Consider the following 18,142-nt stretch of genomic DNA (forward strand, 5'->3'; position numbering starts at 1 on the left):
ACCATGATCTCCATTGAGCTCCAGCGAGATGTGCCCCAGTACATGGCCATTCCTTGGTTAATCACATGGGTCATGGCTCGGACCGTCTCTGCCAATCACAATATGAACAATTACAATTGATGAATGAACTAAGGCCAATACTGCTGGAAAGGAGAAGGGCAAAGCATGGACAAGCAAAGGTTGAGGGGAAAAATCATTTTTTACCAAACAAAAGAGAATATAAAGTTTGTATTTTGATCACTTTTTATTCTCAGGGGAAAATTGTGTTACATTGGTTACAAATACAAAATGTCAATATGAAATGGTGTAATTTTCAGATAACAAGAGCTGTGATTTTAATTACAGCCTAAATAACAAATAAATAATAAATAAATCACCCAATAACAATACCAACATGAACTACCTATAGATATGTTTAATAGGCAAAACACCACGTGTAGTGAATGTGACAGTACAACCTATTATCCAACCATCTTCAACAAGCAATGTGTGCTAATTGAGATTATGAATCACAAATTTTGCTGTATTTCTGGCTCAGTACAGATCTGCCTCAGGTTTGACTGAGTGTCAGTACTGTCAACTCCGCCACTTCATGGAGTGCTGTTAAAAAGTATTTGCCCCATCTTGATTTCTTCTGTTTTTGTGTATATCGCATACTAAATAGTTTTAAATCTTCAAACGAAATACAACATAAAACAAAGGCAACCTACAGTTTTTATTTATTTTATTTTTTATTGAAGAAAAAAAAAGTTATCCAATGTGAAAAACTAATTACCCCTTTAAACTTAAAATTTGGTTCTGCCACCTTTAGCAGCAATAATCACAACCAAACATTCCAGATAACTGGAGATCAGTCTTTCATTTACTTCTAGGACTAGGATTTACTCCTATGCTTTGGATCATTGTGTTGCTGCATAATCCAGTTGCGCTTGAGTTTCAATTTATGGACTGAAGACCGGACATTCTCCTTTAGGATTTTCTGGTAGAGAGCAAAATTCATGTTTCCCTCAATTATTGCAAGTTGCCCAAGCACTGAAGCAGCAAAGCATCCCCACACCATCACACTCCACCACCATGCTTGACCATAGGTATGATGTTCCTTTTGTGGAATTCTGTGTTTGGTTTACACTAGATGTAACGGGACCCCTGTCTTCCAAGTAGTTCCAATTTCGACTAATCAATCCACAGAACATTCCCCAAAAGGTTTGAGGATCATCAAGGTGTGTTTTGGCAAAATTCAGATGAGCCTTAATGTTCTTCAGGGTTAGCAGTGGTTTTCGCCTTGCCACTTCTGGGAAGGCTACTGTGCCGAGTTTTTCCATTTGGAGATAATGGCTCTCACTGTAGTAATTTGGAGTCCCAGAGCCTTTGAAATTGCTTTTTAACCCTTCCCAGATGTATTTTAATCACCTTCTTTCTCAACATTTCTGGAATGTCTTTCAAATTTGGCATAGTGTGTTTCTGGCAAGACGTTTTACCCAACATCATGCTGCTGAAAAAGTTCTATTTAAGTGTTGATTTGATTGAACAGGGTTTGCAGTAATCAGGCCTGGTTGCATCTAGTCCAGTTGAACCCCATTATGAATGCAGTTTGATAGATTTGTAGAATTAGTAACTATGGGTGCAAATACATTTTCACACAGGCCCAGTTGGTATTGGATAACTTTTTTGCTTCAATAAATAACATTATTTAAAAAAAAAAAAATAATAATAATAAAAAACATATTTGGTGTTGTGTTTTGTTGCCTTTGCTTTATCTTAGATTTTGTTTTCATTTCTGAAACAATTTAGTATGAGATATACACAAAAACGATTCAGGATGGGACAAATACTATTTCAAAGTACTGCATAATGCATCATCTGGTCATCTATTTCAGTAACTTGTAGTTATTTTAATGCTACTGTGCCTTTCTGAACCAATTTGGCTTAATAAAAAAATGAGCCATTCCAGTGCTTTATGTTATAGAATTTTCATTCCAGCTGAATTGGCAAAGGAACTGTTCCTGCTCTGTCCAGCCTTTCATAACTAATAGCATATGTTAATGTATTTTGCACACATAGTAAGTGAGCCCTTTCAGAGAAGGCCAAGGTCTTTATCATGCTCTCAGCATTCACTAGGATAGCTTGTGAATGGATTGAGACTCTTGAAAAATGCTGAGAGTCTGACTATGGAACAACCAAATGCTGAAACAGCAGCAAAAACAGTAGTCACAATGGAGCCTTCAGTTCACAGATCACCGGGATTTGACGCTTGCTTATCTGCTGCATTGGACTCAAGTACTGACTGAAAACAGAAAGTGTAGGTTTGTAGCCTGGCAAGTCAGTCAATTGCCCAATCGCTCATTGGTCTCAGTTTATGGCCTTGGCTCTTTCTACTGCCTCAGAGGTTACTTAAAAGCCTGTTTTTCCAATGTGTTTCCAATTACTGTGTGTGAATCCTGATCTGCCAATTACCTCCAAGAACCCTATTCCACAGACTGTGCTACCTAAGCTACATACCCTAAATCTCCAAGACCCCATCTCTGAGGTAAGTAAGATTTGTAAGTGGTGTTAGTGCACATGCCATGGGTGTGGTCATACATTACCTTCCCTAGTGCTTCTCCTATGCACTGCTCCTTTTTCTATGTTTCTCCCATGACTTATTCCTTTTCCTGTGTTCTCAGATCCCACAACAGTGTTCCCAGTTTTTGTATCAGATCCTGTCCTATCTTCTGTATCAAGCCCTAATTTTCTCCCTACCTCAGGCCTGCCCCAGGTTCTAGGCTTGTGTTAGTCTCTGTGTCAAATCTCACTCTAGATTCATGACCAGGCCTTGCTTTTAGTTGCAAGATTCTCTATTCTCTATGCAAGATTCCTCTAGTAATCCAGTATGTTTTCCAGTAATCCAGGTTCACCATCTCTTTGTCTTCTGGTTGTGTGCCTAAGGAGCCCAGCATTTGGATGGCTGTTTGGGGGATTCTATATTGTCCATTCAAGTTCTGTCCAAAATGTCTTCCAAAAATTCACACAAACATTTTGACCTTTAGGGATTTCCAATTTCCTATTTTCTCATTATTCCTTGTCTAGAATACTGTTTCCAGCTGTTTCTAGCATTCCCATATCTTTCTTATTCATATTTGGCTCCTTGCATGACGTTTTGGTTGTCTTTTCGGCCATCAAAAGCTGCACTGTGCTACACTCAAGTTCCTTGTTTTTCACCTTACTTTTAATAGTTCCTGATTTATAATATGGAGTGTTCTGGTTTTGAATGTAACCTGACGTGGCGATTTATGACTTATCTGCATGTGCCTGTATTTTGACCAGTGAAATAGATATGAACATTGATTCTGGTAAACAAAAAACAAACCCTTAATAAAACCCTTTGTTTATTTTATTACTTTGTTTTATTAAACTTTGCACATCGATACATGTCACTCTCCTCTGTCTTTCAATTTACAGTTCAGGGAAATGCTCTCGGTACAAATGAGCATCTTTTATGAAAATTACATTTTCAGTGGAAAATGTGTTGTTAGATTTCATATTTACTGTTGTATGCTTAATTGTTTAGCTATGAAAAAGAAAATCAAACAAACAAAAAAAGCAATGCTAATTCTACAGGCAGACAAAAGCAAAATTCACAAACCTCAAACACTGATATAATCACCAGAATTAATACAGTTAATGTTAATATAGCCTATTTGTATTTTTAAAAAATCATTTTGTAAGATTTGTGAACAAGTGCAAAAAAATACTCATTCAGACATGCAAAGGGTAAAATGCATAGTTAGAAAAGTATTCTAAATAAGAAATAAAAACAAAATAAGCATGCATGAAAATCACCCTCAGCATCACACTATACGAAATCATCTTGCAAAAATATCGCGGTGCGTTAACCAAAACTGACCTAAGAAATGAAAGGAGATGCACCAGGTAACAGGGCACATATGCTGGGCACATATGCACAGGTACTGGGATGTGTAGATTCTTAGTATTTTAACACAAAGACACAGGCAGACAGAAAGCTTTCTATTATCCTGGATAAATATTATCAATTTAGCATCTATACTGAAAGATGCCAATTAAGTATATTTTCATATATGTGAACTTTAATGACAGACATTAGTATAAATGGTTGCTGGTTAAAATATTCCAACTCAAATCAAATTAAAATGCATGGGTGGGGGAAATTAACCAAGGCTCAGATGCAATGAAATTTTCCAAATTCACTTTGCAAGATGTATAGAATAATCAAATAAATCAATCATGCTAAAGCATATTGGTTTCTAGAGGTAATTCTAAAATATATATATATATTTAAAGCATTTTATAGACATGGCCAGATCCTCACACCAGGAAAAACAGGGTGAAAAGTCACATTCATTACAATAAAATGCTTTTGGATACAAGAGATCAGGACTCTGACTGAGGCTACAGTATACCTTCTATGATGAATGTTCTTGTTTTTGAGGTGCTAAATGGATTTCCTGGTGACAAAAAACAAGCAAAATATTGTGAAATAATTTGATAAAATGATTAATGTAATGAACCTATGCAGATTCCTGGAAGGAACCGGCTCCTGCTCAACATGGTCGTGCAGTCATTTCTAAAGAACCTACCTCAGCAGCACCGACCTCAGCTATAAACCATTCTATGATTTTTGCATAGCCATAGACACACCAAGCCGGGCATCATTAGAGATTTAAGTAAAAGTGTAGCTCCCATACTACAGTGTCACTAATCAGTTCAGACTGAGAATGAAGTAGTTAGCTATTAATATGGATCTATATTAGAAAGTAAATTAGTATATTGTGCAGTTTGCTATGGGAGCCATTCAAGAACAAAGTGAACATGCCATTGTTGATCAGGAACAAAAACCACATGACATGCCAAAAGCATGACATTATGAAATTCTAAGGTTATAAACACTATTATGAGCTGTATTCAGAGTTGGTGACTTAAGTCTGCAACTTATGTTGAAAAGTCAATATTTATGCTGAAAAGTTTTACTTATTCACAGTTGATTTAAGCAGGTATTCAAGTAAATTTTCTGAGTAGTCCATTAAGCTTATTAATATTACCCATGTGCAGTTCATGAGGCTGCCATATTTTTCTTGTGTATAACTTCTGAGACAGACTTTTTCAGTTGTGTCTATACCACTGCTTTAATAAATAAGTACTTTTCATTTCAGCACAAAAAAAATCTGGTGGAAGAAATGTAGACCGATGAAGCAGGTTACTTTTTCCCCGTTGTTGTCAAATGAAATACTATGTAAAATCAAGAGACAATTTTAAAAAATATGATTTAGACTAATATATTATAATATATAAAAAAGAAACAGGCAAATATTCCAATAAACATTCAATAGTTGTCTAATATATTTGTAAATATATTAAAGAGACTATATGATGGTCCTTGCTGTGAACCTAGTCATAATATCACATGCAATGACTGCAAATTTCTCAATGTATCGATGTCTGTTCCACCCACATTTATTGGCTGTCAATACTTTGTCCAGTCAGTGGCAGAATTTATGAAGCTTAGGCAGGAATGAAAAAAAAAAAGTGACTGAATCCATCACAAAAATATTAATTGAGCTATGACATGACAAGCACAGTGGCTTTGATCAAGGACAGCAGTATTAGCATGAAAGTTGAGACTTTGAAACGGTATCTCTTTGATTCCGAGTGTACAGATGATTAGGTGAGCAAGCCGAACAGACTAAAGTATTAAAGAACTGCTGCACCAGTATGTTTATGTAGAGATGAAGCTAAGAACAAAATCTCACTGGCACCACTATCAGCAGGTAGTTGAATGGCATAGGGGGTAATATAGGAAAATGTTAACGAAAACAAAAACCAAAAATTCACAATTTCATTCAAATAAATCTTGAACATCACTGAATATCACAGAATAATTATAAATATTGATATGCAAGTTGTTCAGGCTGGAGGTCTGAAATGCTATATTAACTCATCACTACATGTGCTTAACTCAACTCTGAATAGGGCCCTAACAACCATAGGTGCTATGGTAGCATGAGTGAGGTATCTCACTGTGGGATACACCTCTCAACAGTGTTTCCCTCAGAAGCCCATATTTCAATTATAATGTCTCTCCCTGAAGAACCTTCGTTGCAGACTAGCATCCCAAAATAGTTTGTTGGACCAAGACCTATTGCAGGGGACCACACCAGGTAATTTGATGATGGGTGCAGAGGTTGCACAGACAACAACCAGTGCAAAGGGGATCTGTTGTGGGATGGTTCAGAGTGGACCCAATTGCAGAGTGAAAACCCCTGCTTGTTTATAAACAAATAAAAGCAGGGTTTATATATTGGTGACAAAGGCTAAGGGCAAGGTTTGGGTGGGATTGGTGGACAGTGAAATAACAGCCCTACCAAGACTCAAACTGGGATCACCATACTTTAATTACTCTACCACCATGCCACTTGACAGATTGGCTACAGGTGGGGCAGGCAGGGCTACAATGCAAAGTTGGGGAAAAGGCAGGAAAAAACAAACAAGAGATGCCAAAATGGTATACTTCAACAAAGGAATCTTTTTACTAAACTGTGACAAATAAAATATCAAAATGGGAATTGGCTCCCACAAAGGTAGTTTTCACTTCTTACATATCCTCTTCTTCTCAATTGGGTCTTATATCTTCAACTTACGTTCTCTTTCCGGAACAAGCCTTTATTCTATTTAGACCCTTATTTCCTCTGCTTTCTTTCTGATTTTCATTTCAGTTCCTTTTCTAATTCTTTTAAATTAATTTTCTCCTATTTCTTTTGCCCTTTTCTCCTTGCCTCAGGCAAAGCACTGACATACCATACAGGTCATCCCCCTACAAATGTACAACAAAGGGCTGTGTCAAAGGCTGGCCTTATGTATCCTGCCTTGCAGGTGCAGGCAGTCCAGGTTAATCAACCTGGAGAATTCTGGGCAACTGAGTTCTCCTGAATGGCCACTTGCACTATGTGATGCTGCCACCCTCTGCTGGCTGCCAGCAGTGTAGCAAAGCCTCTTACAAGATCAGCTCGATGAAGCCAACCTGATAGTGTAAATGTTCAGCAATGGCTTCCCAGCCAGGGCACAAATTCCCACAGACGCAGAAGACTTGTCTCACTTACTTGGAGTGTGGACACACTTAAATTGGAACGATGGCTGTGATACCATTATCACTATGCCTCTCAGCATGGATGTGCAGGATGTGTGCAAATGCAACACAGAGAAGGTGGGCATTTCCTGGCCAAATGCACTCACAGAGCTCCACCAGCTCTCACTATGAAGGGAATCAGCTACCTAAAACCAAACACACATCAAGGCAAAGAGGAAATCACCAGCTTGTGGAATAAACCTTTTCCTGCCAAAAACCCCATCGTGGGGTTCTCTGCTAGACTGTGTGGACATCATAGAAAATTTAGTTTCTTACCTGCCTACAATTGAGGCAATTGGCAAATTAGGTCTAGGATAGAAGCTGGGTCCTCCTTTCCCTCTAAGTCAGATAACTTCCAGTCTTCTATGACAGAAAAATGTTACTGGTCAGTCAGCATGGCAGCAAGATCCTTTAAGATCTCCTTCATGCTTATGGCATATCAGGCTGAGCTAGAGGAGGACACTAAGTGGGATGAGATCTACAGTATATCATGACTGATGTGGGTATCATGGTGGCACAGAAGAGAGCATACTGGTTTAACATATCAAGCCTTTCTTACAAGGAGAAAATCCCGTTATTGGATGTTCTGGTAGACCCTAAGGACTTGTTTGGCCCTTCTGCAGCCTCCATGCAACAGCATTGCAAGGAAAAAAAAGGAGAGGGTGAAGCTGCCCTGCCCACTGGCCCTCACCAGACCTATGCACAGGTAGCAAGCCTCCAGTCTTCAACTTTTAGGATCCCAGAATGCCCCATGGTAACACAAGTAGGACCTCTGGAGCCTAATCTCTTGGAGGCCAGAGTAGCATGGTCAAAGAAGATGGTCCCCATCCACCCCAACCCAGAAGAGTCAGCCTGCCAAGGCTTTCTCTCAAGGTGAAAAGAAGAATAAATTACATGCTACCTAGTACTCTGCAGTGGGGAGTAAACTGTCAGTCTGGCCAAACACTGACACCCTCTCCCCAAAATGGTCTTTGTTCTGGAGCTTGTTCCAACATGTGCAGTTCCAGTTGGAGTCCAGTTTACACTTCCCTGCAAAGTGTTTCCCCTCGCACCTCCAGGACAGGATATGATGGTGCTATTACTACAGAGCCTCCTTGAGATGGCAAGGTATTTTCCTCTATTAACATGTACTTTGTTACAGTTTTTTTTTTGTTACAGGGTTTTATGATAGGTTTTGGATAATCTGTCATGTCCTCCTTTTGAACCACACTGGGAGGTAGATCTCAAAATATTGTCACGGATACATTGCCATTATTGATGATCCACCCATCCATCTTCAACCGCTTACTCCTTTTCAGGGTTGCGGGGGAGCCTGGAGCCTATCCCAGGGAGCACCCGGGGTACACCCTGGATAGGGTACCAGTCCATCACAGGGCACACAATCACACACATAGACACGCCTAAAGCCTACCATGCATGTCTTTGGACTGGGGAGGAAACCGGAGTACCCGGAGGAAACCCCCACAGACACTGAGCCGCGGGAATCGAACCCCGACCGTGGTGGTATGAGGTGAATGTGCTAACCACTAAGCCACTGTGCGCACCCATTATTGATGATAGTCTCACCAAAACAAGTGAATAACATTTATGTGCACTCGGTGTATGCAACTTGCACTCAATTCGCACTACTGTAGGGGATCCTGGAGTTACACTAAAACATAACATGGCTCTTATCTTCAATAATTTTGAATCATTCCTCCTGGAACTGTTGGCTGTCCATCCCCTACAATTTGTTTCAGAAAAACAACAGCAGCCACACATGCTGTATCTATTGCATGTGCCACACATCATGGACTGGCACAAAGGTATTCAGGAAGTTTGATCAGTTGTTTGTTTCATGGACTTGTCCCATTGGAGCTTGTTCCATTGGTTCATGGATACTCTCGAATTAGTATACACTAACAAACCAGCCCACAGCTGGTTTACATGCGCACTCTACTTTGGAATGGGAAAGGTCTTGGGCCATGATTCAGGGTATTTCTGTTCCGGACATTTGTGCTTCAGATAATTGGAAAAATAATAAAATTGGAAGTACAGGGTGTGTGTCCCCTTCTCGATACATACTGTATGTGATGCACATCAGCCAATGAAAGTTGGTGTATTAAAACAAGGGCTTCTGAGTACTATGCATAGAGGCATATCCCACGGTGAGGTGCCACATTCATCCTGTCAGAGAACCCGGGTTATGGTCAGAAACAAAAGTTACAACAAATGCAGTTTATGCTATTATTATATTTTTACAAACCATTTAAATCAGACATGCTTCATTCCTCTTGTGCAATTACTTTAATGATTAAATGAGAATGCTACCTAAATTTCAATTCAGTCCACATATACAGACGCTAAGGATAATCAGAAAGCATGCTACAAACTACACACAAAAAGGGCTTAGAATAATACAATTAATGACACCGAAGTGTAAAAATGTGAGGAGCATTAAGGGGTCGGGAGGGGTGGCTGTTGTAGCCATGCTGCATGTGAGAAGTGGCAGAAACCCTAAGCAAACCATTCTACCTAAGCAGACAGAGAGGCAGGATGGTACAGCATCTCAGCATGCATGCTTACCTTCCATCGGTGTGTTGGGATCCGGTCTATTAGCAAATACTACATCAACATATTCTAGCTGCAGTCTCTCCAAAGATGCTTTCAGACCTACAAAGTAAAGAAAACACAAGATCAGTTCATCCATGTACAACAGAAGCTCCTCAGGACTGTAAAGATTATTTGTAGTGACTTACCCTCTATTATATGCTTTCTTGACAATCCTCTTTCTGTTTCTGCTCTGAAAAACACAAGACAGACATTGATGGTAGTACAATAACTGTGCAAAGTTTCAAAACTTATCAAGGCCAACTCAGGTATACTAATTCTGACAGCTAAATCCCAATCCCAAAATCTGAAATTGTTAAAATGTTAAATCAACAAACACATTGATTGAATAAATTATTTGATTATTATAAATTATTTTGAATAATGCTGTTATCAGTATTAACCTGCATGCCTATAATGTAAAGAAACAAGTTAAAAGCACATGAACTGTATACAGAAAATATACTATTATGGTGATTTTAAAGAAAAGCACTTAAAGAAGCACCCTGATTTACCTTATATATATATATATATATATATATATATATATATATATATATATATATATATATACACACACACACACACACACACACACACACACATAAAAAATTACTAAACATTTTTAAATTGAATAAGTTTGCTGGAGCAGAGAAGAATCACTAAACACAGATCTGATCATTCAGTACATTCAGGTTCTCAGCTCACTTCATTTTATTGCTACATAATGTTGCTGAGCCTAGACCTGACCAATTGAAGCAACCCCAGATCATAACACTTCCTCCAGAGGCTTGTACAGTAGGCACTATGCATGATGAGTGCATCGCTTCATGTGGTTCCCTTCTTACCCTGATGCACCCATTGCTTTGAAATAGGCAAAAATCTGGACTCATCAGCCCACATGACCCTTTTCCATTGCTCCACAGTCCAAGCTTTATGCTCCCCAGCAAACTGAAGTCGCTTTTATTTGATTAGACCACACAGCTGTTTAGTCCCAATCCTGTAAGTTCACGTCACACTGTGTATGTGGAAATGCTCTTACTTTCACTAGTACACATAGCCATGAGGTCTACTGTCGATTTTTTATGATGTGACTTCACCAAGCGTTTTAAAGATCTCCAATCACGATTTTGAAAAGTAATTTTTTTTTCGACCACAGTTCTTCCTCAAAACTGACAGTTCACCACTCTCCTTCCAGGTTTTAATAATACGTTGGACAGTTCTTAACCCAATTACAGGGATTTCAGCAATCTCCTTAGTTGTTTTCTTTGCTTGATGCAGGTCAATATTTTGCCCCTTCTGAAACACAATAACATCTTTTCCACGATCATGGGATACATCTTCCAACATGGTTGTTTAAGAAATGAGAAGCTACACAATGCATCAGTGTGTAGCTACACTGTTGCCAGCTGAAACATATTAATCACTGCAATAATGATCCAATCACAGGCTCTTAAGTATTTGCTTATTTAAATCTAAACAGTGACCTTTTTTTTTTGGCTGGGCAGTGTACATCATCATTATTCACAGTGATTTTTTTTTTTTTTAATTTTCTAAATTGCTTAACAAATGGGAAATCTCAGCCCATTAAAATTACACCTCACAGCCTCTCATTAGTGTTGGCCTAGGACCTTTAATTTAGGTTGCGGAAAAGAGCAATGCTCTATGGGTGGCATCGATCCAAAGTACATTCAGGAAACAATTACAGCTGTGGTTCTGGTCACCTGGAGAGGGACTACACGGGGGGCAAGGTGTTCTTAAACCTCACTTGAACACACACATACAGTATACATTGTCAGGCATTATATGTGAGAGCTCTCTATAATTTGCCAAATTCTAGCTTGAACTTCTAAGTCTTGTCTCAGGCACAAAGATACAGGTAACCTTCACCGTGACACATATACACAAACATACAATGACTCACTTTCCACCCCAGTAGATCTTGGTGGTAATAACCAAACTGGAGCGTCTGTGAAAGAAAAATAGAACAAGTGCAGTGAGACCTTTGTAGTGACATTGTGGAAGATGAAGTTTTAACACATTTGCCAGGACAGGTTCCAGGTAATGCCCCAAGACCCTTATTAATGAAAAGGCCAGGAAACATAATGGGTAATTGGATTCAAGAATCCAATGGGTAATTGGATTGGGTAATTGGATTGTATTATTCAACATTATTTCATTAAACCAAGCTGTAATTGTACATAGAGATAAGATTCAATCCCATGTTTCACACTCAACAGATAATCAAATTAAGACAGCAAATGACACCTTTAGCCACATTTAGGTTTCATTAAAGTGTAACTGACTGAACAATCATCAATCTATTTTTTTCATTCCTTTTCCACATTGTGATAATGTACATGACTGGAAGATTTATTTGACAGCACCATTATGAAAACACCAATGACTGAATGCCTTATTTTTAATATAGAGTTTCTCATAGACGCTTGGCATTACTGTTTAATATGGTCAGGAAGAGACAACTGCAAGTTCAGGTTTTCTGGTTTCATTAAAACCAGTGTAACAGAAGGGTAGACCAAATGGGTAGACATTACTCAAATGTGCAACAGGATTAGACAAGACTAAATCAGTAAATGTAAACATTTGGTCAAAACATTAATCAAACCAGACAGATAACAAAGGTTTGAAATCATCACAGATACAATGATGGCATGTGACATCACTAAGAAACATCTGGACTGTTTAAAAGGAGTAGTGTGGATGCAAACAGGTGAGTTCCACTATTAATCAGTTGACTTTGACTGGGGGCAGGTGCTTGATGCTTGATCATGTGATAAGGTTGTGGGCTGAAGGTTGTGAGAATTGCAACTTTGGTAGTTGGAGATATATGAGGAATGTAGGTCAAAATGAAAGGAACCACAAGGTACTGTATATACAGTCTCTATTCTCTTCCATAAAGACCATGTCTGCAGTCCTCTTCTAGCAGAAAAAAATAGCATGATCCACACTGACATGTCATATTTAAAGACAGTACTGTTACTGAAAACCCCACAAGGGAAAAAAGATAGAAATGAAAGTCTCTACCTCCATCCTTTCTTCTTTATGATACTGCCAAGAACTACTTCGGCCCTTTAAGTAAAAAGACAATTATCACATTATAACTGTGAGAACAAAAGGTGCACTATTTCATTCTTTAAAAGATTTTACTTCAGATATTAGAGCATTAGGGACCCCCTGCTTCTTATTCCAAAAAAATCAGGCTAATGAAGCAGTGGGTAGAATGCAGTGATATTAAATAATCTCACAGCATCAAACACAGGCATAAACTGATTGCCTCCTGATCTGAGAGGATATTTTGAGTAAAAGGCAGGCTGGGCTGATGGGGAGAAGCTCTGTGTGTTTAATGACAGATGAAGTATCCCTGTCCTGTAAGGTGCAGAGCGTGTTCTTTATGAATGTGTTCCATTATTTCTGCATTCAGGCAAAGTAAGTCTTTGCAACTGAAGATTTATTGAAACATGAACGGATACAGACAAAAAATGCTAGAGTATCCTGAGGAAAAAAAGCCCTGCAGTCTCCTCAGACAAACACAAAGTATTTATCTGGACAGTAGTCTGAAATAACAGAATTGTTCTGTAAGATACAGTTCATGGAACCGAATATTTTTTTCATATCAGTGGCAGTAGCAGTTCTGTAGAAGCAAAGAAGGGTAATGTAATAAGGAGTGGGTGTCTTATGACTGATAAGGGAGAGGTGTGTTAATCTGTGTTGCTATGCTTACAATGGTATCCGACATATTTTGCTCATGCAACCAGGGAGAGAAGCAGGTGCCTAGCCCAGTATAACACAGATGCATAATGCACACAAAAACACGTGTATACAGTCCCCTCCAAAAATATTGGAATGGCAAGGTTATACACTGAAGATATTTGAGTTTGAGATCAAAAGATGAGGCGATAAATCAGAATTTCAGCTTTTCATTTCATTTCCATCAAATGTGTTAAACAAGTTAGAATATGGCACCATTGTTGGCAGACCACTCAATCTTTATGTGAGCAAAAGTATTGGAACAGTCTTAAAGTAAATCGCACATATCCCTTGCTTGCAATAACTGCATCAAACCACCAACCCACTGACATCTCCAAACTGTTGCATTCTTCTTTTGTGATGCTTTTTCAGGCTTGTACGGCAGCTTTGTTCAGCTGCTGTTTGTTCTGGGGGGGTCCACTCTTCAGTCTTCTCTTCAGGAGGTGAAATGCATGCTCATTGGGTTATGGTCTGGTGATTGATTTGGCCAGTCTAAAACCTTCCACTTTTTCCCCCTGATGAAGTCCTTTGTTAAGTTGGCAGTGTGTTTTGGGTCATTGTCTTGCTGCATCATGAAGTTCCTCCAAAATAAGATTGGAAGCATTTCTCAGTAAATTGGCAGACAGAATGTTTCTATAGTCTTCTAAATTCATTCGGCTGCTACCATCATGAGTTACACCATAAGTAACCACCCCCCTCCCCCTTTATATATTAAAAAACACACACATTCTGCACTTACACCTCTACTATGCTTCTCCAGAACTCAATTAAAAATCTTGTATGGTAGCACTACTTGTACTGTTCTCCACTTGATATATCGCTTTGCTTGTATTTCTTCATTTGTAAGTCACTGTAGATAAAAGCACCTGCTAAATGAATAAATGTATATGTAAAAGTAAAGATGTGTGAGCCCATTCCAGCAGCAGTCATGCAAGCCTAAGCCATGACACTACCTCCACCGTACTTGACGGATGAGTTGTATGTTGCGTATCATGAGCAGATCCTTTCTTTCTCCATACCTTTCCATCACTTTGGTAGAGGTTAATCTTGGTTCCAGAACTTTTGTGGCTCATCTTTGTATTTCTTTGCGAATTCCAATCCGGCTTTCCGATTCTTACTGCTGATGAGTGGTTTGCATCTTGTAGTGCAGCCTTGATATTTCTGCTCTCAAAGCCTTCTTTGAATGGTGGATTGTGATATCTTCACCCCTGCCCTGTGGAGGTTGTTGGTGATGTCACAGGTTATTCTTCACAGCTTTCATATTGTTTCTGTCCTCAACTGTTGTCATTATCCTTGGCCGATCTGTACGATGTCTGGTTGTTAGTACACCAGTGGTTTCTTTCTTTTTCAGAGCATTCCAAATTGTTGTATTGGCTATGCCCAACGCTTGTGTAATGACTCTGATCGATTTTCCCTCTTTTCTCAGCTTCAAAATGGATTGCTTTTCTCCCATAGACAGCTCTCTGGTCTTGATGTGGGTTTATCCTTTTTTAACAAAAAATACAGCTGAAGGTGAAACCCATGGATCAAACCAAGAGTAGATATTCAGAGTTACTAACAGGACTCACCTGGTTAACAAGAAACACTCGTCAGTCCCAAGTTGCAGTATTTTTAATCACTTGAAAAATGGGTGGATTCAAACGAAAGGTGACATTTTCTAAGTTGTTTAACACAACACATCACTAGATGTGAATATCAGGAAACGAAAGTTGAAATTCTGATTTATCATCTCATATTTAACTTTTGATATCAAACACAAATGGATCACTCCATCTCAAGTGGTGCAATAATTACAAAGTTGGTTGCTTGACCGTTTTTATTTTTTCTATTTTTTAAAGTGATTACCTCTATGTATGGGCAATGCAATACCAGTTTTTTTGTTTGTTTGTTTGTTTGTTTGTTTTACTTGGTTTAACTATGACGACCAGCTTTGTGTTAGGGCAAACAATAAATTTTGGTTATACAGCTGTTTACCGAAACCTCAGTATCTTGGCTCAGAATGGCCGTAGCTCATTGGAACAAAAACTGATCTGATATGAATATCTTGCACATTCATGTTCCTTAGACTTAGAACTTAGAGTAATTCCAAATGTAATGCTCAAGATTGCTCACAGTTCCACCTTTAGGGTCATTTTATAATGGGAAGGGTTTGAGTCTCAGTTTTTTATTTTTATTTTTTGTGCATCCAGAACATTTCAGGTTTGAGACTTATCTTAATTTTTTAATGGGGCGAGGAAGTGCAATAAAAAAAAAAAAATTCCCTCACTTTTGGGTTGAATATCTCTGGTGGGGGACCAGATACAAACCTGAAATGTTCACAGAAATAAGTCTATAGTAGCATTCTGCTGTAAAATTGTGAGTTTGAGATTGGAGATAAACTCTGAAGGACAGTGGACCTCAGGGGCCAGATTTGAAGAACCAGCCTGATCCATCATGTTGGTATGCATGAATAGACTTTATCCAAATATGGAATTACAGTGTTCAGTTGGGTGTTTTACAAATGAATAGTGTCATAAACAGAGCTATGGTGTTGTTTCTCGTTTGACAAAATCAGTAAGTGGGTATAGCTCAGAAGCTGTCTAGGCATCACATTGTGATGTGATTTATACATATGTACATTTACCAGCCTGCCTCTTATATTCTACAATGCATTTTTGTCATTCTACCATTCTTAGGTGTAACTTTTCCCTGAGGTTTTGGATTAAAAAAAACATACTCTTAAATTATATATTTAAATTAAATTATATATTATATAAGTGTCTTGTAAATCCTTTTATATAAAATTCATCACTCAGTGAATTACAGAAACTACATGTCCAGAGACAAAAGAATATGACAATGAATTACATTGCTCTAAAGGCTTGAAAATAATTAGATTGTCTGCAGATCCTTTCTTCAAAAAACTGCAAGAAGATTACATTCATGGAAAAAAAATATTGTGGTGCAAACTATACATAATGACACACTTAACTAATGTGCTAATAAAAACACACCAACATTGTTCATCACTGACGAAGGAATAGTCCATCATGCCTCCTGTTAGAATTACAGCATGTGAGCATTCTGCGCCTTAGAGGAGTGAATGATGAAGAAGATAAAGAAAGCACTCACTTGCCCGCAGCATACACCTCAGCTGTGTCAAACAGGTTGATCCCATTTTCATATGCCAGCGTCATTAACTGCTCTGCTATCTGGGAAGAGTGAGGATAAAAGAAAATGGAACAAATAAAATCCTGAGCAGAATGAATGGAGATAACCATACAGAAGATCTGCATAATTAAAGTAATTGGGAAAAAACTAAAAGTTCAGTCCTTCAAGGCCATATCCTCACAAAGTTGAGTTATTGTGTACATAACTTTCAAGTCTCATGATCACATTAAATGAAATTTGGTACACAAATTGCTCAATATATCAGTAATTCTTCTCAATTGCATGTCATCTTATTGATCTAAACTACACTTTTGTTGTCCCTTGATTTTATGCTGTTTTACAGATGACAGCAAAATTATGTAAAGTATTTGCTTTAAATAGGGTAGTCTAGACATTATTGAAAAGCCCCAGCCAGGAAAGAGCTACACAAGATAAAATGGGCAACTTCAAATATGTGAAATGTGCTTACTATGTAATTCTGATAATGTAAATTAGAATGAAAATCAAATTAAGTGTCTGTGTACTGCCACTGTGAATCTCTATGTACATATTTACATAAAACTTTAAGTTGCTAACTTAACAGTGTGTAGTGTACATTACAGATTGATGATCATAAAGAATTACACAATACCTCATCTGTGATTTGACCTCCAAAGGTTACCCATGTGCCTGCAAAGATCCCACAAACTGTCAGAACATGGAACCAAACTGTTTTCAGAGTACCAGTTCTACACATCTCCTACTCAATTACCCAAGAACTGAATTTAACTCAGTTCAATATTACTTGCGTAACATCTTCAAGCACAGATATTGGAAAGCTATGATGTAAGACATAAAACAGTATCAGAAAACATACACTATACTCACCCAGCCCTAGACATGACACCCGTAAGCCAGACTTTCCAAGGTTTCTGAAAGCAGAAGGGACACCAGTCAAATTATTCAAATCAAATCCTACATCAATACTATCATGACACTATATGGCAATGTTAGTCATGGGGCAAAGGGGCAAATTGGGAGTGTTGCCACCCCACAGCTTAAGGGCCCTCAGTTAGATCTTGAGCTGAGGTTACTGTCTGTGTGGTTTGTATGGGTTTCAGTTTCTGTTGTTTTCCCCACCTCCCAATAACTGGTAGGTGAACTGGTTACTCTAAAATGACCATAGGTGTGAATGGGTGTGCGCATGGTGCCCTGCAATGGGACTAGCCCCCCATCCAGGGTGCATTCCCGCATCATGCCCAGTGTTCCCAGGAGAGGATTCAAATCCACCACAACCCTGACCAGAATAAAGTGGTTACTGAAAACGAATAAAAAATGAATGAAGTATGCTTAACAGTATAGTTAAAGTAATGTTTACATATTGCATAATATAAACAATCATGATGTTTTGTGCATTGTCACCTTCAATGGATTAACACATTGTGGAGTCCGTTTATATTACATTCACTTATAATAACGGTGCAGTTTGCACACTGTAATCTGTGACCTGTGTTCAAT

At 38.4% G+C, this 18,142-nt stretch overlaps 1 protein-coding gene across 4 annotated transcripts in view; it reads right to left on the reverse strand.

Moving 5' to 3' along the window:
- kcnab2b (potassium voltage-gated channel subfamily A regulatory beta subunit 2b) overlaps nt 1–18,142 on the reverse strand; it is a 53,519-nt gene that overhangs the window by 8,173 nt on the left and 27,204 nt on the right. For 2 of the 4 annotated variants that reach the window (XM_053643195.1, XM_053643196.1), the window contains exons 2-10: nt 17,513–17,556; nt 17,277–17,314; nt 16,607–16,686; nt 12,773–12,817; nt 11,652–11,696; nt 9,877–9,920; nt 9,704–9,790; nt 4,419–4,463; nt 3–88 (exon numbers count right to left, since the gene is read on the reverse strand). In XM_053643195.1, the coding sequence (XP_053499170.1) occupies nt 3–88; nt 4,419–4,463; nt 9,704–9,790; nt 9,877–9,920; nt 11,652–11,696; nt 12,773–12,817; nt 16,607–16,686; nt 17,277–17,314; nt 17,513–17,556 (514 nt within the window). The remainder of the gene's footprint in view (nt 1–2; nt 89–4,418; nt 4,464–9,703; nt 9,791–9,876; nt 9,921–11,651; nt 11,697–12,772; nt 12,818–16,606; nt 16,687–17,276; nt 17,315–17,512; nt 17,557–18,142) is intronic. The other 2 variants (XM_053643193.1, XM_053643194.1) reach the window with 1 other exon arrangement.

This window comes from Ictalurus furcatus, chromosome 15, assembly GCF_023375685.1.
Source record: "Ictalurus furcatus strain D&B chromosome 15, Billie_1.0, whole genome shotgun sequence".
Classification (NCBI taxonomy): domain Eukaryota; kingdom Metazoa; phylum Chordata; class Actinopteri; order Siluriformes; family Ictaluridae; genus Ictalurus; species Ictalurus furcatus.